The sequence below is a fragment of the Pseudophryne corroboree genome, chromosome 2 (assembly GCF_028390025.1).
Source record: "Pseudophryne corroboree isolate aPseCor3 chromosome 2, aPseCor3.hap2, whole genome shotgun sequence".
Classification (NCBI taxonomy): domain Eukaryota; kingdom Metazoa; phylum Chordata; class Amphibia; order Anura; family Myobatrachidae; genus Pseudophryne; species Pseudophryne corroboree.
Genome location: NC_086445.1, coordinates 537,959,060 through 537,983,178, shown reverse-complemented (window position 1 = coordinate 537,983,178; position 24,119 = coordinate 537,959,060). Strand labels below are relative to the sequence as shown.

The 24,119-nt window shown below is 46.5% G+C and overlaps 1 protein-coding gene across 1 annotated transcript in view; it reads left to right on the top strand.

Annotated features, from left to right (window-relative positions):
• The window catches only part of TXLNA (taxilin alpha), a 44,053-nt gene that overhangs the window by 6,918 nt on the left and 13,016 nt on the right, over positions 1-24,119 (top strand). The window contains exons 3-7 of the mRNA XM_063954242.1: positions 99-395; positions 2,517-2,608; positions 2,692-2,862; positions 16,322-16,516; positions 16,613-16,732. Coding sequence (XP_063810312.1) covers positions 99-395; positions 2,517-2,608; positions 2,692-2,862; positions 16,322-16,516; positions 16,613-16,732 — 875 coding nt within the window. The remainder of the gene's footprint in view (positions 1-98; positions 396-2,516; positions 2,609-2,691; positions 2,863-16,321; positions 16,517-16,612; positions 16,733-24,119) is intronic.

The following is a 24,119-nucleotide window of genomic DNA, read 5'->3' as shown; positions in this document are numbered from 1 at the left end:
CGTTTTAAAAAGTGGCACATCATGTAATAGTTTTAGTATTTCTTAGCAACCCTCATACAGACACACACTTAAGACTTGCCTGTGTTGGTTATCTATAGGTGATGGAGTCACTTGTCATCCTCCTGCTCCATGTGATGTATCTGAGGAACTTAGTAGGCAGCTGGAGGACATACTAAATACTTACTGTGTAGATGCTGGCCAAGATGGCGTGACAGAACCAGAGGAGACCGAAAAAGGCCCACCAGAGGCTACTAGGAATGGAGAACCGGAACCAGTGGTGCCAGAAGTTAATGGAGAGAAGGAGGCATTGCGTCGTGTAGAAGATAATAGGACATGTAATGACACAGAGAAGGATCAGAAGCGTGTGCAAGACAAAAAGAAAGCAAAGGGACTTGGTGAGTGATCTAGTATGTCCAACACAGCTTATGGAAACATGCTTTTGGACCAGTCATACAAATTCCCCTACAGATGTGTCCACATTCATAAATGCTGCAGTTGCACCAAACAGCCCCTCTGCGCTAGAACACACGATCATTGGGTGTCTTTTTTTTTGCTGACAGTGTCTTAGATCAGATGCGACTTTGACACACCAGGAGACTGTGATGATTAATTTGACATGTGACACTTGTTTATCTCTGTGTGACTGAGTCTCTGAATCTGTATACAAAGTGCTACAGTGCAGCAGCCTCAGCTTTCTTCCATGCCAAGTCTCGTTGTTGTTATACAGACTCAGTCGCACAGACATACAAGTGTCGCATTTCAAATTAATCAGGACAGTCTCCTTGTGCTTTGCGACTAAACTTTTCACCCCCAAAAAAAGACACCCGTTGTTAGCCTTGTTCCACGGGACCTCGCGGCTTACTTGAGCGAGGCATCTCATGCTGCGTGGCGTATTGAGGCTAGATGTATGAGGGCACATCTGTATATTGTGTGTAATTGTGCAAAGGTTCGTGATAATGAAAGCATTTTCGATCTGTGAGCAACTAGATTGTAATCTGCACATTCCTGCAATACTTCCACAAAAATCAGTGATTAAAACATGAAAATTGTCCACTTTTATGTTACCATAAAAATATCCTGTACACTACTGATTGTACAATTAGTTGCAGCTAAAGTAAAAATATTTGGTGCTCCCTATCTAAATGTAGTGTCCTGTCTGATTTTTAATGGTCCTAATATGCCCTGCCCTAATCGTGGCACCCTGCTAAAACAGCCTGCCTAGTGCTGTCCACTTGCGGGTCACACTGTCCTGCGGGTGGGAAAAGTTGCCTTTGCCTGTCGCTACCACGTGAATAGATGTCTTGCACATGCGCACTACATCTATTCACATTGCTGAAAAAGATATGGGGGGGGGGGCGAGCCTAGCACCTCTGTAAGTGCTGGGCACGCCCCATAGAGTGACACTGCCATTTACACCCGTTGGTTGCTCACGCAGTGATAACGTGCCTGCATCTCCACTCCCTGAGCTGCCCCCATCCTTGCGGGGACACTAATAAATGTGCTGCCTGATCTCTTCTCCACTGAATTTTATGCACTTTGTTCTGTAGCATTGTGTTACTGTGTTTAGAGCATATCACAATATATAAAATCAAGGTGTTGATATGTGGGAAAATTGGATCTCCATGATAACGTCTGCATAGGTGTCTGTAATCCCTAACTAAGAAAACAATAGATTTCCTGAGCGGTTAAAAAGTGTGTTGTGATTAAATCTGTTGTATGTCAAAAAGTGGAGAATGCAGTCATTCAGTTACTGTGACGTCATTGGGGTTTTTCAATTCACACAGTGCGTTTTTGTTAATGACTTAGAGAAGTAAATCCCTCCTAACATTGCAAAGTAGTGACAGAGGTCATATGTAGTCAGGTATAAACTGTCCAGTTATGTAATGTGCATTATTTGGCTCAGTAGTGCATAGCCATTGCTACTCATATTTATGCCAAATAAGTAGCTTTGCTTATTAAGTTATGAGGGCCCTTATAAACACTTGTAATGGTTTATAAATCATTTTACAGCAAGTTTTATACACACTGTGAATTACATCCGGATATTTGCCTGTAAGCCAACTTGTACGTGTCTTATGCACTACACTGTCACTTCCTGCACACTTTGATTCATACCAGTCCTCCATATCAGTGCACGCTTGTACCAGCTGAGTACCTAGTGCAAGATAGCCTTCTGAAAACTGACAGATCTCGGTGTACACATGACTACATAGCCCACAATACCGACTACGCACCATCATTCAGTGTTGTCTGTGTGGATGCTCTTTTCCACCCAGTTACGCTCTGCCAGCTGCAAGTGGAGATGCAATTGATTTGAAAATAACTCTTAATAGCCCATAGATGTGCACTCTTTGCGCATTATGAAAACACCCATAAGCCAATAATCACAAATCTGGTATGCATATAACTTTGCATCACCAGCCCCTGTAAGGTTTGAGAAATTGTAAAGCATCTAGTTGGAAAACAATCTTGCTTTGTGATGTAGACTATTTTGATGTAGCTCATCTGTCTTCCAGGCAAAGAGATCACGCTACTAATGCAGACCCTTAACACACTCAGCACCCCAGAAGAGAAACTGACTGCCCTGTGTAAGAAATACGCAGAACTGGTGAGTAGGGCTAGAGATGAATGTGTAATAGCGTAACAGCCTGTGATCCCACTAATTTTTTTCCATCCATGATCTCTCCAAAGCTGGAGGAACATAGGACTTCTCAGAAACAGATGAGGATTCTGCAGAAAAAACAGACTCAACTCATTCAAGAAAAGGACCAACTCCGTAATGAGCATAGCAAAGCCATCCTAGCTCGCAGTAAATTGGAGAGTCTTTGCAGGGAGCTGCAGAGACACAACCGCACACTAAAGGCAAGTATAGGCCCATATTAAAGGCCAGCATCAGTGGGTGCAGTAAACGCAGTGGATTCTGAAGGTGTGCTTAGGCAATAGAAGCATAAGAAAGTAGCAGTTTTAGTTGTACAGGTGAGGTATACACTGGTGTAAGGGATATAGCTTTCCTCTGCAACCTGATACTATCCTTGCAGGACCAACCATGGTGTGTTGACATGCAGTAAATGACACCACACTCTACAGATGGATAATCATACATCTAGCCTCTGCTTTATGCAGCACGAGATGCCTGGCGTGAGTGAGCTGCCAGGTCCTGTGCAACTGAATATGGTATCTAATGCGGGCTTTAAAGCTCCCCTGTCCCCAGCTGGACTTGTCGGCTCGTTGATATTACTATTGTAACATGCGTGTTCCGCTATCTAAATTCCTTCTATTCCTGCGTACATATGTAATCATTTAGCTGTTATAGCAACATATTCATAACATCAAGCATACATTCATACATTACAGGGCTTTCACACCCACGTGGAAACGTGTCCGCTTTTATTTAGCTTAATCCACTGTTATGGGAGTGAAAGCCCTGTAATGTATGAATGTATGCTTGATGTTATGAATATGTTGCTATAACAGCTAAATGATTACATATGTACGCAGGAATAGAAGGAATTTAGATAGCGGAACACGCATGTTACAATAGTAATATCAACGAGCCGACAAGTCCAGCTGGGGACAGGGGAGCTTTAAAGCCCGCATTAGACACCATATTCAGTTGCAGGCTGAAACACATGGTCCAGTATCAGACAAGCTCATTTATGAAATGTGATGTATGTTAAATGAGCTCCTAAACTGTATTAGTGACGCAGCTTAAGATGCATCAATCACATGTGAATATTAAAAGATAGAGTGTGTCCGACGGAGCATGTGTTTCAATCTAATAATTAACCACATGTATACTGCGACTTGACTGATAAAGCTGTTAGATGCGGATATACCTGATGATTAACCCAATAAATATCAATAGGTAGTTAATCTCAATGAGCCGATACATGCAGCCGTTGACAGGAGAGCTATAGAGCCCGCATCAGGTATTAATTGTAGCTGCAGGCAGTGAAACACATGGTACAATATCAGATGAATCTATCCACCCAATTTGTAACTTGGTGTATTAAAATGAGTTTATAGACTGCATTATTGACATAGCTCAGGATACATGAATCACATGTGAATTTTAAAAATAGAATGTATGTCCGATACAGCATGTGGTCTAGCTCAGTAATTAACCATACATACACCGTGAGGTGATTAATAAGGCTGTCAGTTGCGAATATACCTGAGGATTAACCCAATAAACATCAATAAATGGTTAATCTCTAGCCGCTGATAGTAGGAATACTGAATTACAATCGGGCAGTTTAATTAAATTAAATTTATAGTAGAAAATACAGTTGCAGATCATTAAATAGTGATCTGTGCCCGTCTAATTGAATTTATTTGAACTAGCAGTGGAACTGCGGCAGGCTTAGAGCTGTTCTTAGAATACAAAAGCGTATAATAACCATTGGTCTGATTAGTTTATGTAACCGTTTATAATAATATGCCAATTCATGAGGCAATTATTAATGGTGGAGAATGTGTATATGTGAAGTAAATCCACCAGTGTTTTCTGGTCGGAATTGAGGGATGTTACATGGCATTTATTTCCAAGATCTATGTTTGATGGTTACCGTCCAATATATAGAATAGAAGCTGTTAACAAATGGTGATGCGCACACCATTAACAGGAAGCTGTATATAACTTACTGGAGCATAGTAACAGCTTTTCTCTATCGTCCTAGTGGATGCTGGGGTTCCTGAAAGGACCATGGGGAATAGCGGCTCCGCAGGAGACAGGGCACAAAAAGTAAAGCTTTTCCAGATCAGGTGGTGTGCACTGGCTCCTCCCCCTATGACCCTCCTCCAGACTCCAGTTAGATTTTTGTGCCCGGCCGAGAAGGGTGCAATCTAGGTGGCTCTCCTAAAGAGCTGCTTAGAAAAAGTTTAGCTAGGTTTTTTATTTTACAGTGATTCCTGCTGGCAACAGGATCACTGCAGCGAGGGACTGAGGGGAGAAGGAGTCAACTCACCTGCGTGCAGGATGGATTGGCTTCTTGGCTACTGGACATCAAGCTCCAGAGGGACGATCACAGGTACAGCCTGGATGGTCACCGGAGCCGCGCCGCCGGCCCCCTTGCAGATGCTGAAGTCAGAAGAGGTCCAGAATCGGCGGCTGAAGACTCCTGCAGTCTTCTAAAGGTAGCGCACAGCACTGCAGCTGTGCGCCATTTTCCTCTCAGCACACTTCACACGGCAGTCACTGAGGGTGCAGGGCGCTGGGAGGGGGGCGCCCTGGGAGGCAAATGTAACCTATATAAAGGCTAAAAATACCTCACATATAGCCCCCAGCGGCTATATGGAGATATTTAACCCCTGCCTGATTTCTCTAAATAGCGGGAGACGAGCCCGCCAGAAAAGGGGCGGGGCCTATCTCCTCAGCACACGGCGCCATTTCCTCTCACAGCTCCGCTGGTCAGGACGGCTCCCAAGTCTCTCCCCTGCACTGCACTACAGAAACAGGGTAAAACAGAGAGGGGGGGCAAATTTATGGCGATATTTTGATATAACAAAGCAGCTATAAGGGAGCACTTATTATAAGGCTATCCCTGATATATATATATAGCGCTTTTGGTGTGTGCTGGCAAACTCTCCCTCTGTCTCCCCAAAGGGCTAGTGGGTCCTGTCTTCGTTAGGAGCATTCCCTGTGTGTCTGCTGTGTGTCGCTACGTGTGTGTCGACATGTATGAGGACGATATTGGCGTGGAGGCGGAGCAATTGCCAAATATGAGGATGTCACCCCCTAGGGAGTCGACACCAGAATGGATGCCTTTTTTTATGGAACTACGGGATAGTGTCAACACGCTAAAGCAGTCGTTTGACGACATGAGACGGCCGGACAATCAATTAGTGCCTGTCCAGGCGACTCAAACACCGTCAGGGGCTGTGAAACGCCCTTTGCCTCAGTCGGTCGACACAGACCCAGACACAGGCGATGACTCCAGTGGTGACGGTGACGAATCAACCGTATTTTCCAGTAGGGCCACACGTTATATGATTTTGGCAATGAAGGAGGCGTTACATTTAGCTGATACTACAGGTACCACTAAACAGGGTATTATGTGGGGTGTGAAAAAACTACCTATAGTTTTTCCTGAATCAGAAGAATTAAATGACGTGTGTAATGAAGCGTGGGTTGCCCCTGATAAAAAGCTGATAATTTCAAAGAAATTACTGGCATTATACCCTTTCCCGCCAGAGGTTAGGGAGCGCTGGGAAACACCTCCTAGGGTGGACAAGGCGCTAACACGCTTATCTAAACAAGTGGCGTTACCCTCTCCTGAGACGGCCGCACTTAAAGATCCATCAGATAGGAGGATGGAAAATATCCAAAAAAGTATATACACACATGCAGGTGTTATACTACGACCAGCTATAGCGACTGCATGGATGTGCAGTGCTGGGGTAGTTTGGTCAGAGTCCCTGATTGAAACTATTGATACCCTGGACAGGGACAATATTTTACTGTCGTTAGAACAAATAAAGGATGCATTTCTTTATATGCGTGATGCACAGAGGGATATCTGCACACTGGCATCACGGGTAAGTGCTATGTCCATTTCGGCCAGAAGAGCTTTATGGACGCGACAGTGGACAGGCGATGCGGATTCAAAACGGCATATGGAAGTTTTGCAATATAAAGGGGAGGAGTTATTTGGAGTCGGTCTATCCGATTTGGTGGCCACGGCTACAGCCGGGAAATCCACCTTTCTACCTCAAGTCACTCCCCAACAGAAAAAGGCACCGACCTTTCAACCGCAGCCCTTTCGTTCCTTTAAAAATAAGAGAGCAAAGGGCTATTCATATCTGCCACGAGGCAGAGGTCGAGGGAAGAGACAGCAACAGGCAGCTCCTTCCCAGGATCAGAAGCCCTCCCCGGCTTCTACAAAAGCCTCAGCATGACGCAGGGGCTTCTCAAGCGGACTCGGGGACGGTGGGGGGTCGTCTCAAAAATTACAGCGCGCAGTGGGCTCACTCGCAAGTAGATCCCTGGATCCTGCAGATAATATCTCAGGGGTACAGGTTGGAATTAGAGACAGATCCACCTCGCCGTTTCCTGAAGTCTGCTTTACCAACGTCCCCCTCCGAAAGGGAGACGGTTTTGGAAGCCATTCACAAGCTGTACTCTCAGCAGGTGATAGTCAAGGTACCTCTTCTGCAACAAGGGAAGGGGTATTATTCCACTCTTTTTGTGGTACCGAAGCCGGATGGCTCGGTAAGGCCTATTCTAAATCTGAAGTCCTTGAACCTGTACATAAAGAAGTTCAAGTTCAAGATGGAGTCACTCAGAGCAGTGATAGCGAACCTGGAAGAGGGGGACTTTATGGTATCCTTGGACATCAAGGATGCGTATCTCCACGTTCCAATTTACCCCTCACACCAGGGGTACCTCAGGTTCGTTGTACAAAACTGTCACTATCAGTTTCAGACGCTGCCGTTCGGATTGTCCACGGCACCTCGGGTCTTTACAAAGGTAATGGCCGAGATGATGATTCTTCTTCGAAGAAAAGGCGTATTAATTATCCCATACTTGGACGATCTCCTAATAAGGGCAAGGTCCAGAGAACAGCTAGAGATGGGATTAGCACTGTCTCAAGAAGTGCTAAAACAGCACGGGTGGATTCTGAATATTCCAAAATCCCAGTTAATGCCGACAACTCGTCTGCTGTTCCTAGGGATGATTCTGGACACGGTTCAGAAAAAGGTTTTTCTCCCGGAGGAAAAAGCCAAGGAGTTATCCGAGCTTGTCAGGAACCTCCTAAAACCAGGAAAGGTGTCTGTACATCAATGCACAAGAGTCCTGGGAAAAATGGTGGCTTCTTACGAAGCAATTCCATTCGGCAGATTCCACGCAAGAATTTTCCAAAGGGATCTGTTGGACAAATGGTCAGGGTCGCACCTTCAGATGCACCTACGGATAACCCTGTCTCCAAGGACAAGGGTGTCTCTTCTGTGGTGGTTGCAGAGTCCTCATCTATTGGAGGGCCGCAGATTCGGCATACAGGATTGGATCCTGGTGACCACGGACGCCAGCCTGAGAGGCTGGGGAGCAGTCACACAAGGAAGAAACTTCCAGGGAGTATGGACGAGCCTGGAAACGTCTCTTCACATAAACATTCTGGAACTAAGAGCAATATACAATGCTCTAAGCCAGGCAGAACCTCTGCTTCAAGGAAAACCGGTGTTGATCCAGTCGGACAACATCACGGCAGTCGCCCATGTGAACAGACAGGGCGGCACAAGAAGCAGGAGTGCAATGGCAGAAGCTGCAAGGATTCTTCGCTGGGCAGAGAATCATGTGATAGCACTGTCAGCAGTGTTCATCCCGGGAGTGGACAACTGGGAAGCAGACTTCCTCAGCAGACACGATCTTCACCCGGGAGAGTGGGGACTTCATCCAGAAGTTTTCCACATGCTGGTAACCCGTTGGGAAAGACCAATGGTGGACATGATGGCGTCTCGCCTCAACAAAAAACTGGACAGGTATTGCGCCAGATCAAGAGATCCGCAGGCAATAGCTGTGGACGCGCTGGTAACGCCTTGGGTGTACCAGTCGGTGTATGTGTTTCCTCCTCTGCCTCTCATACCAAAAGTATTGAGAATTATACGGCAAAGAGGCGTGAGAACGATACTAGTGGTTCCGGATTGGCCAAGAAGGACTTGGTACCCGGAACTTCAAGAGATGATCACGGAAGATCCGTGGCCTCTACCTCTAAGGAGGGACTTGCTTCAGCAGGGTCCCTGTCTGTTTCAAGACTTACCGCGGCTGCGTTTGACGGCATGGCGGTTGAACGCCGGATCCTAAAGGAAAAAGGCATGCCGGAAGAAGTCATTCCTACTTTGATTAAAGCAAGGAAGGAAGTAACCGTGCAACATTATCACCGAATTTGGCGAAAATATGTTGCGTGGTGCGAAGATCGGAGTGCTCCGACGGAGGAATTTCAACTGGGTCGATTCCTACATTTCCTGCAATCAGGATTGTCTATGGGTCTCAAATTGGGATCTATTAAGGTTCAAATTTCGGCCCTGTCGATTTTCTTTCAAAAAGAATTGGCTTCAGTCCCTGAAGTCCAGACCTTTGTTAAGGGAGTGCTGCATATACAGCCTCCTGTGGTGCCTCCAGTGGCACCGTGGGATCTCAATGTGGTTTTGGACTTTCTAAAATCTCATTGGTTTGAACCACTAAAAAAGGTGGATTTGAAATATCTCACATGGAAAGTGACCATGCTTCTAGCCCTGGCTTCGGCCAGGAGAGTGTCAGAACTGGCAGCTTTATCTTACAAAAGCCCATATCTGATTTTCCATTCGGACAGGGCAGAACTGCGGACTCGTCCGCATTTTCTCCCTAAGGTGGTGTCAGCATTTCATCTGAACCAGCCTATTGTAGTGCCTGCGGCTACAAGTGACTTGGAGGACTCCAAGTTACTGGACGTTGTCAGAGCATTAAAAATATATATTGCAAGGACAGCTGGAGTCAGAAAATCTGACTCGTTGTTTATATTGTATGCACCCAACAAGATGGGTGCTCCTGCGTCTAAGCAGACGATTGCTCGTTGGATCTGTAGCACAATCCAACTTGCACATTCTGTGGCAGGCCTGCCACAGCCTAAATCTGTAAAGGCCCACTCCACAAGGAAGGTGGGCTCATCTTGGGCGGCTGCCCGAGGGGTCTCGGCATTACAACTCTGCCGAGCAGCTACGTGGTCAGGGGAGAACACGTTTGTAAAATTTTACAAATTTGATACTCTGGCTAAGGAGGACCTGGAGTTCTCTCATTCGGTGCTGCAGAGTCATCCGCACTCTCCCGCCCGTTTGGGAGCTTTGGTATAATCCCCATGGTCCTTTCAGGAACCCCAGCATCCACTAGGACGATAGAGAAAATAAGATTTTACTTACCGATAAATCTATTTCTCGGAGTCCGTAGTGGATGCTGGGCGCCCATCCCAAGTGCGGATTATCTGCAATAATTGTACATAGTTATTGTTAACTAATTCGGGTTATTGTTGAAGGAAGCCATCTTTCAGAGGCTCCGCTGTTATCATACTGTTAACTGGGTTTAGATCACAAGTTGTACGGTGTGATTGGTGTGGCTGGTATGAGTCTTACCCGGGATTCAAAATCCTCCCTTATTGTGTACGCTCGTCCGGGCACAGTACCTAACTGGAGTCTGGAGGAGGGTCATAGGGGGAGGAGCCAGTGCACACCACCTGATCTGGAAAAGCTTTACTTTTTGTGCCCTGTCTCCTGCGGAGCCGCTATTCCCCATGGTCCTTTCAGGAACCCCAGCATCCACTACGGACTCCGAGAAATAGATTTATCGGTAAGTAAAATCTTATTTTTGCTTACAGTTGTTTACATGTCAAGTGTAACAATTCACAACACATTATCCCCTTAAAATATACTGTTTCAGCTATCAGGAATTTATCCTAATAAGGAATAATAAATCAAGCATATATATTCAGTGGTTTAGCTTTTTAATATCACCTTATTATTTTATAAATTTTTTATTTTTTTTCACAATTATATTATTTTCATTCACATATTTCGCCAGCTATTAACGGTATATAATAAAAGTTATATTTTAATATTAGTGGTCATTATCTGAAGGGATAATGACTTATAGTACAATTAAATGATATTAGTATTTGCGTGCCCTATCAAAGGAATACTTTCTTCTGTCTGCTTAATACCAAATGTTTAACTTTTATTCCAGGAGCACCCCCCTATAGATATATTGTTAATCAATTTTTCAGATAAATTATCTTCTAATTAGGGGAAAGACAACAATACACCAGATAATAAAGTACATGGTAGGTCTGTGCGATCTTTTATGTCTCAATTACAACTATGCTAACGTCAGGCATCTTTTTTTGCCAAAAATACATCTTGGGAGCAACACATTGCAACTAGGATACATGAGGAGACAGTGCTGCTTTATTTGTTATAGGACACTTGTATATTGTGTGACTGAGTGTATACGGCACATAACTTGTATTGAAACGAAAGCTGCGGATGCTGCATTGTAGCACTTTGTGTACAGATTCAGAGACTATTGCACACAGATCTACAGTACAAGTGTCATATCAAATTACTCAGCACAGTCTCTTCATTGTGTTCAAATTAAGGCACATTTTCAGCAAAAAAAGACGATAGAAGATTCGCACGCGCCCTGGTATGCCAAGAGGGCATGACTGCAGCAAATATGTATAAGGACATATCTGTATTTCTGCAGCGGGGTACATTGTGTTCCACAAGGAATACATCAGGGTTTAGAGTTGGTTCTTGATCCAGAGACACCAACAGGCTAAAGCTTTGACTGTTACCAGGATGCATTGCATGGCCTCCTCTATAACCCCGCCTCCGGACACTGGGGCTCAGTTTGTAAGTTGGTGCCTGCATAACAGGTCACTTAACAGGCCGGGCTGCGCTAAGCAGCCCTGAAAGGAGCTTTTTAGAAGACTTTAAGGGCTGCAGCACTTTCTATGTCATTATGACATGCTGTGCTGCAGCTCCGTCATACTCCCGCGGCCAGTTCCTGGGTACTTGTAGCGGAGGCGCGCTGATCCACAGGCACGCTAATGCTCTCCAGGATCGCGTGGCTGCACATCAGGGAGCAGGTGAGAGGGTCCCCCAGGTGGGACCCGCCGGTAAATCGTGGTCCCAGGAGACGGACTGCGCCGCTGGCGTACACACTGTACTGCACAGGGACCCCACTATATCCACCAGGGCAGGGAGCACAGGTCAGATTTTAATACATCTATTTTACATAGGCTCCACAGTACCCGGTGGTGAGGACCAGCATAGGGGATAAGGCGCTGACCTGTAGCCCCTTCCCCAGCACCTGGGGCCATCTACTGCTGGTGTTCCCGCCCTGGAGCTGCATTTCACTCTCCCTCACTCCCTGACAGAGATTTTGGCGCCATCTTTACACAAATGCAGCTGGTCTCCGGGACTGCAGGGCAATGTCTCCTCTGTAAATCCGCCTGCCTCATCAGTGCTGTGAATTTACAATCACTTAAGTAAGTACATATATATGTGTATATAGTGCTGTTTGTGTCCTGTATTTACTGTCACATAAATCGGGGTTATTGGCAGGTATTGTATTTGTCTGGCTGTATAGTACTGTTACGCTCTATGGCTACATTCCCTATAATGTCTGCCACTCAGGGCGGGAAATCCGCGGATGCTTCTGCATCATGAAGTGCTTGCACCAAGGATTTACCTGAGTGGGAAGTTTTAACTGATGGTTTGTGTACTCGGTGCCATACATCTCCCAGTCAGCCCGCCTCACCTGTGGCCAATCGGGAACCACCTTGGGCAGCGTTCTCAAGTATGCTGAATACGCTTGTGACACGTCTTACGCCCCCTGTGGGACCTCCTGTGCCATTGCAGCCAAATATTGTTCCTGTAGTTAATCCACCCTAGGCGGACACTCTGTCTACCCAACAATTAAATCAATCTTTGGTGAGACAAAAGTCTACCCCACGTCCCTCTGGGGTCAAGGGGTCATCTAAGCGGGCCGCTTCCTCCTCACAATCCACTAATATTTCAGATAATTCTTCTGATGAGGGTGGGGAATATACTGATCCGTCAGACACTGATACAGTTGCTTCTGACGAGGAACATACAACTCAGGTTGATGTTCCTGACCTAGTGGAGACTATTAAGCTGATTCTACAAATTCATGATGAGGTAGATCCCACTACTGCGTCTAAGAAACCTGATAAGTTCAAACGTCAGACGGTTACTAAAGTAGTCTTGCCACATTCTGACCATTTAATTGACATACGTCAGGAATCCTGGTCGTCTCCAGGAAAGAAATTCTCCCTGTCTAAAAAGATGTTTGCTCGTTATTCTATCCCTGCAGGGTTGAGTAACAAGTGAGAAAATCCACCGCCGGTGGACTCATGTCACCCGTCTTGTGGTGTCATCTACTCTGTCTGTCACCACTGTCACCTCACTGAAGGAACCGACAGATAAGCGTGTGGAGGGATGCCTGAAGTCTGTTTACTCCCTTACCGGAGCTGTACATAGACCCACTATAGCAGCCTCCTGGGCTGCAAAAGGAATTGAGGCATGGGTTCAGGCATTAGAGGACGAGCTGCCTCAGGATATATCTGACACTGCCAGACAATATCTCTCTCATTACCACAGCCTCCCACTATATTCAGGAGGCGTCCTCTGAGGCAGGTGTGATGGCGGTCAAGGCGTCTACTGCGTCTATACTGGCTTACCGAATTCTGTGGTTGAGCTCCCGGAAGGTGGACCTAGACTCCAAAAAGACCTTGGAAGTGCTCCCTTTTAAGGGAGACATCCTATTTGGGGAGGATCTGAATAAGATTGTGACTGACTTGGCGACTGCTAAGACTGCGTTTCTCCCAAGCACTAATCCTTCTGCACCGAAGGCAAAGAGTACCACTTTTCGTTCCTTTTGACCTCCAGGGAAAGCAAAGGGTCAGGCGTACCAAACCTAAACAATCCTGAGCCGCCCGTCAGCCTGCTTCCAAACAAGACAAGCCTGCTGCATGACGGGGCGAGCCTCCCCCTGGGCGATCCCAGGGTGAGAGGCCGATTTCTGCACTTCACCCAGGCCTGGTTAAAGACTGCTTTGGACGCCTGGGTGGGAAGTTGTCTCTCATGGGTACGCAATCTCTTTCAAGAGACGTCCCCCTCGACAGTTATCCCTTTGGATCCGTTAAAAGCGCAAGCTCTACACCTGGTTGTGCGATCCCTCCTGAACACAAGAGTGGTAGTGTCGGTACCTCTGTCCCAGAGAGGCAGGGGATACTATTCGGCCCTGTTTCTAGTCCCGAAACCCAATGGGTCCTTCCGGCCTATACTCAACCTCAAATCATTAAACAAATTTGTGAGAGTGTCCAAATTCTGTATGGAAACTCTGCGCTCTGTTGTACTGGCCATGGAACCCGAAGACTATATGGTATCCCTGGACATACAGGATGCTTACCTGCATATACCTATTGCCATATCGCATCAGCAATATCTGCAGTTTGCTATTGGCAACCTACATTATCAATTCCAGGCTCTGCCATTTGGACTGGCCACGGCCCCTCGGATCTTCACCAAGGTCATGGCCGTGATGACGGCCCTTCTCCGTCGTCAGGGACTCGGGATCCTGCCGTATCTGGACGACTTGCTGATCCTGGCGAACTCCTCAGTCATCTGGAACTGACAGTACAATTCCTACAAGCCCACGGGTGGCTCATCAACTGGAAAAATTCCTCACTGGTCCCTGCTCTGAGCATGGTGCACCTGGAAACACTGCTGGAGACACACAGCCAAAGAGCAACACTCTCTCTCCAGGGTCGGTGGAACAAGGCGGAATCTCCTCCCGATAAACATTCTGGAATTTTGGGCAGTGTTCAATGCTTTGACTCTTGCCCTGCCTCTGATACAGAACAGGCCTCTTCAAGTACAGTCAGACCACGCCACCACAGTGGCATACATAAATCATCAAGGCGGCACTCGAAGCTGCATGGCAATGATGGAAGTGTCAAAAATCCTTTGTTTGGCAGAACGGCATTTGCCAGCAATATCGTCGGTGTTCATTTCGGGAGTCCTTAACTGGGAAGCGGATTTCCTCAGTCGTCGGGACGTGCACAGACTGGCTTTGACGGCGTGGCTCTTGAAGCTTCACTCCTGAGGGCCAAAGGATCCTCTGAGGCGATTATCCAAACTATGCTAAAAGCCCGCAAACCAGCTTCTGCGCGGATTTATTACAGGGTCTGGAATTTTTACTTCACTTGGTGTGCTGCTAAGAATTACGATGCATACGATTTCAGAACTTCCAGACTTTTGGCTTTTCTGCAACAAGGCCTAGACTTAGGCCTCGTCTGGCCTCCCTCAAGGTTCATATCTCTGCCTTGTCTGTGTGGTTTCAGAGGAAAATTGCATCTATTCCTGACGTTCATACTTTCACTCAAGGCATTTTACAGATTCAGCTTCCCTATGTCCCTCCTGTGGCTCCATGGGATCTGTCTGTTGTCTTGAATGCCCTACAAGAGTCTCCACTTGAGCCTCTTGAGTCTGTGGACCTTTAAATATATTTCGCTTAAGGTCGTGTTTCTGCTAGCTATTGCCTCTGCTAGGTGGGTGTCGGACTTCGGCGCTGTCCACCCTTTCTGATTTTTCACCGTGACCGAGCAGTTCTTAGAACTCGTCCCGGTTATCTACCTAAGGTGGTGTCATCTTTCCATCTTAACCAAGAGATTGTAGTTCCGGCTTTTATCTCTTCTGGTTTGTCCTTCAAAGAGCGGTTTTTGAATGTGGTACAGGCTCTCCGTATTTACGTGGGGAGGAATGCCCCCCTCAGGAGCTCCGATACCCTTTTTGTACTTTTTGGTTTTCACAAACGTGGCCGGCCTGCGAATAAGCAAACCTTGGCCATATGGATTAGAATGGTGATTGCACAAGCTTATACACATGCTGGTCATCCAGCTCCTGCTGCTATCAAAGCCCATTCTTCTCGGTCTGAACAATTGTGGAAGGCGGCTACGTGGTCCTCCGTGAACACGTTCATTAGGTTTTATGCCTTTGATACTTCCGCCTCCCAGGATGCTTCCTTTGGACGCCAGGTTCTTGTGCCTGCTACGGTGCGTCCCCTCCCATGAGGAACTGCTTTAAGACATCCCCGATATATTCCCTGTGGAACACAGTGTACCCCACAGCAGAAAAGGAGATTTATGGTAGACTTACCATAGTTAAATCTCTTTCTGCGAGGTACACTGGTTGCCCCGGGGCGCCCACCCTGACGCACTTAGCTTCTTTGGGTTTGTAAGGCATTAGCCACTGGTTCCTTCTCCTCCTGTCGTGAGAATGTGGTTCTATGTGACTAACATCTGCCTTCTCTTTACCTGCTACTGCATTGGACTGGTTAACAAAACTGAGCTCCAGTGTCTGGAGGCAGGGTTATAGAGGAGACCATGCAATGCATCCTGGGAACAGTCAAAGCTTTAGCCTGTTGGTGCCTCTGGATCAAGATCCAACTCTACACCCCGATGTATTCCCTGTGGAACCCAGTATACCTCGCAGAAAGAGATTTAACTATGGTAAGTCTATCATAAATCTCATTTTGCCTCTACAGACAGAGCCTATGTGAAAGTAATGGAATAGTTGACAACACTATGCATTGCTGTACACCACATTAGCTAGACTGCAAGTGAGATTACTATAAACTTAAATGTAGTTATTTTGGGATTCAACATGTACTGTAAATGAGTGTTTTATCATATTAAACTATGTACTATAGAAGGTTGGGAATGTCTGCTGAGTGCCCACTTAGGTGTCTTTTTTTATTTAATATGCTTAGGAGGAGGGTGTGCAAAGAGCCCGTGAAGAAGAGGAAAAGCGTAAGGAGGTAACCTCTCACTTTCAGGTGACCCTCAATGACATCCAATCACAGATGGAGCAGCATAATGAGCGCAATACTAAGCTGCGCCAGGAAAACATGGAGCTGGCGGACAGGCTGAAGAAGTTGATTGAGCAATATGAGCTGAGGGAGGAGGTAGGGCAGTAACACATTGAGTTTTACTTTGTCTGATCAGGAGCACATACAGTGTACCTAGTTTGCTCTGCTAATCACATTCTTCTGTTTTTGTAGCACATTGATAAAGTTTTTAAACATAAGGACTTGCAGCAGCAGCTGGTGGATGCAAAGCTACAGCAGGCTCAGGAGATGCTAAAGGAAGTGGAGGAGCGTCACCAGCGGGAAAAGGACTTTGTAAGTCACTAATGCAATTTGGGAGGGGGTTTATTTTTTGGGGGGTTCCCGTAGATCCGTTCTAAAGTGATGGGAGCTATTCAGTTTTGTGCCGATGGGTACGTATACCGCAGGAGCCCACAATTTCTGCTCACACCGTTCTGAGTTAGCAAGCAGAAATCTGTGAAAAATTTTCGCACCCAAAACCTGCCGTTTCAACAGCATGCCCAATACTTTGTATGGGTTTGGCTGCTTTTGTACGTCACAACCCAGTGCAAATTCCCCCCAGAGGAAGATTGTTTCATGCAGAACAATTAAATATCGCTGGTCAGGCCCTCTAAATGTGCCCAAAAACAGTCTAATTCCATAGTTTATCTTTTCATCAATATAACTGTTGAATCAGTTGTTCAGTGTATTACTATTTTCCCTCTTGAATATTGTCACTCGAGATGAGCTCCATAATATCGTAACTTTTTTGCGTTTGTTAAATCTTAATTTTGCACTATTTTCTTTTCATCGAAAATAAAGTAGAAGTATTCTGCTGGTTCCTTCTGGAATCTTCTGTCATGGGAAAAGTATTTGCTAGCCTGAATATAGTGCTAATCTAAGTTTTTACATTTCTGATTTTGCTATATGCAGTATTGTTCGGTAATGGTGTGTGAAAATTGAGTTACATGTAAACAGTGTTCTTACAGTGTAGACCAGTGTTAAAGTTAAACGTGGAATGTGGAGCGTCACACTTATTAAATGGTCAACTTATGTGTCTTAAAGTTTTATACATGTAAAGATCATAGTGTGTCATTCTGTTTTATTGTATACCAGGAAAGGGTCACCTCCTTATCACCTCCTCACCCCTAGTGTACCCACTGCTCTCACCCATGCTTTGACAGCTCTGTCAAATTCCCGGCAGCTGGCGATTACTACTTTCCAACTAGGTCTATCCCGTCTCCCTAGCAGTGGGGAAAGCCTGGTGGACATTCAGCAAGCACCTCTGATTCCACTGTTCATGGGACAGATCTTAGCAGATATAGATGGCTTCAATAATGCTACCTATGGCAGTAGTGGTGTCATTTTTACACCAATGAATTTTTATTCATTTTCATACTTGTGATGTTTCTTATGTATTTAGCAATCGCAGGTCTTTCTATACTGGAAGGCAGAATTGGCTGGTTTAGATCAAATGGTTTAAAAAAAAAAAAAAGCAAACTCTTTTTCTCTGACGTCCTAGTGGATGCTGGGACTTCCGTAAGGACCATGGGGAATAGCGGCTCCGCAGGAGACTGGGCACAAAAGTAAAAGCTTTAGACTAGCTGGTGTGCACTGGCTCCTCCCCCTATGACCCTCCTCCAAGCCTCAGTTAGATTTTTGTGCCCGGCCGAGAAGGGTGCATGCTAGGTAGCTCTCCTGAGCTGCTTAGAGTAAAAGTTTAAATAGGTTTTTTATTTTCAGTGAGAGCAACAGGCTCACTGCATCGTGGGACTAAGGGGAGAAGAAGCGAACTCACCTGCATGCAGAGTGGATTGGGCTTCTTGGCTACTGGACATTAGCTCCAGAGGGACGATCACAGGTTCAGCCTGGATGGGTCCCGGAGCCGCGCCGCCGGCCCCCTTACAGAGCCAGAAGAGCGAAGAGGTCCGGAGAAATCGGCGGCAGAAGACGTTCCTGTCTTCAGATAAGGTAGCGCACAGCACTGCAGCTGTGCGCCATTGCTCTCAGCACACTTCACACTCCGGTCACTGAGGGTGCAGGGCGCTGGGGGGGAGCGCCCTGAGACGCAATAAAACACTATAAAAACCTTATATGGCTAAAGAAATGCATCACATATAGCTCCTGGGCTATATGGATGCATTTAACCCCTGCCAGTTTTCCTAAAAAAAGCGGGAGAAAAGGCCGCCGTGAAGGGGGCGGAGCCTTTCTCCTCAGCACACAAGCGCCATTTTCTTTCACAGCTCCGCTGGAAGGACGGCTCCCTGACTCTCCCCTGCAGTCCTGCTACAAGAATCAGGGTAAAACAAGAGAGGGGGGGCACTATTGGCAGCTAATATAAAACAGCAGCTATAAAGGGAGAAACACTTACGTAAGGTTATCCCTGTGTATATATATAGCGCTCTGGTGTGTGCTGGCAAACTCTCCCTCTGTCTCCCCAAAGGGCTCGTGGGGTCCTGTCCTCTTTCAGAGCATTCCCTGTGTGTGTGCTGGGTGTCGGTACGATTGTGTCGACATGTATGAGGAGGAAAATGATGTGGAAGCAGAGCAATTGCCTGTGTTAGTGATGTCACCCCCTAGGGAGTCGACACCTGACTGGATGGTCGTATTTAAAGAATTACGTGACAATGTCAGCACTTTGCAAAAAACTGTTGACGACATGAGACAGCCGGCAAATCAATTAGTGCCTGTTCAGGCGTCTCAGACACCGTCAGGGGCGCTAAAACGCCCGTTACCTCAGATGGTCGACACAGACCCAGACACGGATACTGAATCCAGTGTCGACGGTGAGGAGACAAACGTAATGTCCAGTAGGGCCACACGTTACATGATCACGGCAATGAAGGAGGCATTGAATATTTCTGACACTACAAGTACCACAAAAAAGGGTATTATGTGGGGTGTGAAAAAACTACCAGTAGTTTTTCCTGAATCAGATGAATTAAATGAGGTGTGTGATAAAGCGTGGCTTTCCCCCGATAAAAAACTGCTGATTTCTAATAAATTATTGGCACTATACCCTTTCCCGCCAGAGGTTAGGGCACGTTGGGAAACACCTCCTAGGGTAGATAAGGCGCTCACACGCTTATCAAAACAAGTGGCGTTACCGTCTCCCGATACGGCCGCCCTCAAGGAACCAGCTGATAGGAGGCTGGAAAATATCCTAAAAGGTATATACACACATACTGGTGTTATACTGCGACCAGCAATCGCCTCAGCCTGGATGTGCAGCGCTGGAGTGGCTTGGTCGGATTCCCTGACTGAAAATATTGATACCCTGGATAGGGACAGTATATTATTAACTATAGAGCATTTAAAGGATGCATTACTATATATGCGAGATGCACAGAGGGATATTTGCACCCTGGCATCTAGAGTGAGTGCGATGTCCAGTTCTGCCAGAACAAGCGGACTCGGGCACGGTGGGGGGCCGTCTCAAGAATTTCAGCGCGCAGTGGGCTCACTCGCAAGTGGACCCCTGGATCCTGCAGGTAGTATCACAGGGGTACAAATTGGAATTCGAGACGTCTCCCCCTCGCCGGTTCCTGAAGTCTGCTCTACCAACGTCTCCCTCCGACAGGGAGGCGGTAGTGGACGCTATTCACAAGCTGTATTCCCAGCAGGTGATAATCAAGGTACCCCTCCTACAACAGGGAAAGGGGTATTATTCCACGCTGTTTGTGGTACCGAAGCCGGACGGCTCGGTGAGACCAATTTTAAATCTAAAATCCTTGAACACTTACATAAAAAGGTTCAAATTCAAGATGGAGTCACTCAGAGCAGTGATAGCGAACCTGGAAGAAGGGGACTATATGGTATCTCTAGACATCAAAGATGCTTATCTCCATGTCCCAATCTACCCTTCTCACCAAGGGTACCTCAGGTTTGTGGTACAAAACTGTCATTATCAGTTTCAGACGCTGCCGTTTGGATTGTCCACGGCACCACGGGTCTTTACCAAGGTAATGGCCGAAATGATGATTTTTCTTCGAAGAAAAGGCGTCTTAATTATCCCTTACTTGGACGATCTCCTGATAAGGGCAAGGTCCAGGAAACAGTTAGAGGTCGGGGTAGCACTATCTCAGGTAGTGCTACGTCAGCACGGGTGGATCCTAAATATCCCAAAATCACAGCTGATTCCAACAACACGTCTACTGTTCCTGGGGATGATTCTGGACACAGTCCAGAAAAAGGTGTTTCTCCCGGAGGAGAAGGCCAGGGAGTTATCCGAGCTAGTCTGGAAACTCCTAAAACCAGGCCAAGTGTCTGTGCATCAATGCACGAGAGTCCTGGGAAAAATGGTGGCTTCTTACGAAGCGATTCCATTCGGAAGATTCCATGCAAGAACTTTTCAGTGGGATCTGCTGGACAAATGGTCCGGATCGCATCTTCAGATGCATCAGCGGATAACCCTATCTCCAAGGACAAGGGTGTCTCTCCTGTGGTGGTTACAGAGTGCTCATCTTCTAGAGGGCCGCAGATTCGGCATTCAGGATTGGATGCTGGTGACCACCGATGCCAGCCTGAGAGGCTGGGGAGCAGTCACACAGGGAAGAAATTTCCAGGGCTTGTGGTCAAGCATGGAAACGTCTCTTCACATAAATATCCTGGAACTAAGGGCCATTTACAATGCCCTAAGTCAAGCAAGGCCTCTGCTTCAGGGTCAGTCGGTATTGATCCAATCGGACAACATCACGGCAGTCGCCCACGTCAACAGACAGGGCGGCACAAGAAGCAGGAGGGCAATGGCAGAAGCTGCAAGGATTCTTCGCTGGGCGGAAAATCATGTGGTGGCACTGTCAGCAGTGTTCATTCCGGGAGTGGACAACTGGGAAGCAGACTTCCTCAGCAGACACGACCTCCACCCGGGGGAGTGGGGACTTCACCCAGAAGTCTTTCAAGTGATTGTAAACCGTTGGGAAAAACCAAAGGTGGACATGAGGGCGTCCCGTCTCAACAAAAAACTGGACAGATATTGCGCCAGGTCAAGGGACCCTCGGGCAATAGCAGTGGACGCTCTGGTAACACCGTGGGTGTACCAGTCGGTGTATGTGTTCCCTCCTCTGCCTCTCATACCCAAAGTACTGAGAATCATAAGAAGGAGAGGAGTAAGAACTATACTCGTGGCTCCGGATTGGCCAAGAAGAACTTGGTACCCGGAACTGCAAGAGATGCTCACGGAGGACCCGTGGCCTCTACCTCTAAGAAAGGACCTGCTCCAGCAGGGACCTTGTCTGTTCCAAGACTTACCGCGGCTGCGTTTGACGGCATGGCGGTTGAACGCCGGATCCTGATGGAAAAAGGCATTCCAGATGAAGTCATCCCTACCCTGATCAAAGCCAGGAAGGATGTAACCGCGAAACATTATCACCGCATTTGGCGAAAATATGTTGCGTGGTGTGAGGCCAAGAAGGCCCCCACAGAAGAATTTCAACTGGGTCGTTTCCTGCATTTCCTGCAAGCAGGACTGTCTATGGGCCTAAAATTAGGATCCATTAAGGTTCAAATTTCGGCCCTGTCGATCTTCTTCCAGAAAGAACTGGCTTCAGTGCCTGAAGTTCAGACGTTTGTCAAGGAGGTACTGCATATACAGCCTCCTTTTGTGCCACCAGTGGCACCTTGGGATCTCAATGTAGTTTTAGGGTTCCTAAAATCACATTGGTTTGAACCACTCACCACTGTGGAATTAAAATATCTCACATGGAAGGTGGTCATGCTGTTAGCTCTGGCGTCAGCCAGGCGTGTCTCAGAATTGGCGGCTTTGTCATATAAAAGCCCTTACCTAATTTTTCATTCAGACAGGGCAGAATTGAGGACTCGTCCTCAATTTCTCCCTAAGGTGGTTTCAGCGTTTCACATGAACCAACCTATTGTGGTGCCTGCGGCTACTAGGGACTTGGAGGACTCCAAGTTGTTGGACGTAGTCAGGGCCCTGAAAATATGTTTCCAGGACGGCTGGAGTCAGAAAATCTGACTCGCTGTTTATCCTGTATGCACCCAACAAGCTGGGTGCTCCTGCTTCTAAGCAGACGATTGCTCGTTGGATTTGTAGTACAATTCAGCTTGCACATTCTGTGGCAGGACTGCCACAGCCAAAATCTGTTAAAGCCCATTCCACAAGGAAAGTGGGCTCATCTTGGGCGGCTGCCCGAGGGGTCTCGGCTTTACAACTTTGCCGAGCAGCTACTTGGTCAGGGGCAAACACGTTTGCAAAATTTTACAAATTCGATACCCTGGCTGAGGAGGACCTGGAGTTCTCTCATTCGGTGCTGCAGAGTCATCCGCACTCTCCCGCCCGTTTGGGAGCTTTGGTATAATCCCCATGGTCCTTACGGAAGTCCCAGCATCCACTAGGACGTCAGAGAAAATAAGAATTTACTTACTGATAATTCTATTTCTCATAGTCTGTAGTGGATGCTGGGCGCCCATCCCAAGTGCGGATTGTCTGCAATACTTGTATATAGTTATTGTTACAAAAAAATCGGGTTGTTTATTGTTGTGAGCCATCTTTTCAGAGGCTCCTACGTTTATCATACTGTTAACTGGGTTCAGATCACAGGTTGTACAGTGTGAGTGGTGTGGCTGGTATGAGTCTTACCCGGGATTCAAAATCCTTCCTTATTATGTACGCTCGTCCGGGCACAGTATCCTAACTGAGGCTTGGAGGAGGGTCATAGGGGGAGGAGCCAGTGCACACCAGCTAGTCTAAAGCTTTTACTTTTGTGCCCAGTCTCCTGCGGAGCCGCTATTCCCCATAGTCCTTACGGTAGTCCCAGCATCCACTACGGACTATGAGAAATAGAATTATCGGTAAGTAAATTCTTATTTTTTTTAATCTTTTTTTTATATATGCTGTGACTACAGGCACAACACTGTGACTTCTTAAAAAGCATATTCTAAGGGAATCCCTGGTATTATTCCACATTCTTGTTACTTGTGGTCTTTATCTAAGTAAGCTGAACCAATGCAGTAAATCACACGCACAACAAAGATATAGGGAGGTGAATCAGATAAGAGAGGTGCTAAATCTGCCTAGCATCAAGCTTGTACCCCAACATTCCCATAGGACAGGAAAAAACACAGTTAACACTCAGTTTTAAAGAGTAAACAACACCAACACATTAAACAGGCAATACACAGAAAAACACCTCATGGTTTAATCTTCATGTTTACTTTAATTCAAAACCTCTTGATGAAGCACAAAAAAAACTTATGTTCCATTGCTCATGTTGTATATCTATGGAAACAACTTAAAAACATATATGGGATGTGACACAAGATGAGAATATTAAAAAGAAATTTGTACACCGATATAACATAGCTCTAACTCCAGTTGATGTTCTTGCTTACATGCTGGATCCAAAGCAAATCAATAAATAACACTGAACTTCAACTAAGTGAAAAAGAGAAGAAATTGGGACTTGATTTTGCAAGCTCAAAGTATGAGTCAAGTTTTCTCCTACCATTAATACCCCTTTTCCACTAGCTCTAAAAACACGGGTAAATGCACGGGCGCGCATTGACCAGTGTTTCTTTTTCTAGTGGAAACTGCCCCCCCTGCAAATTCCCGGATCAAGTGATCCGGGAATCCTACCCGGGTAAATTGCCGGGTTGAACACGTGTTCAACCCGGTTAGCTGTGTAGTGTAAACGGAAGCTGTGTCGATGCGACATGGCTCCTGTTCACAGTGTATGGAAGGTCG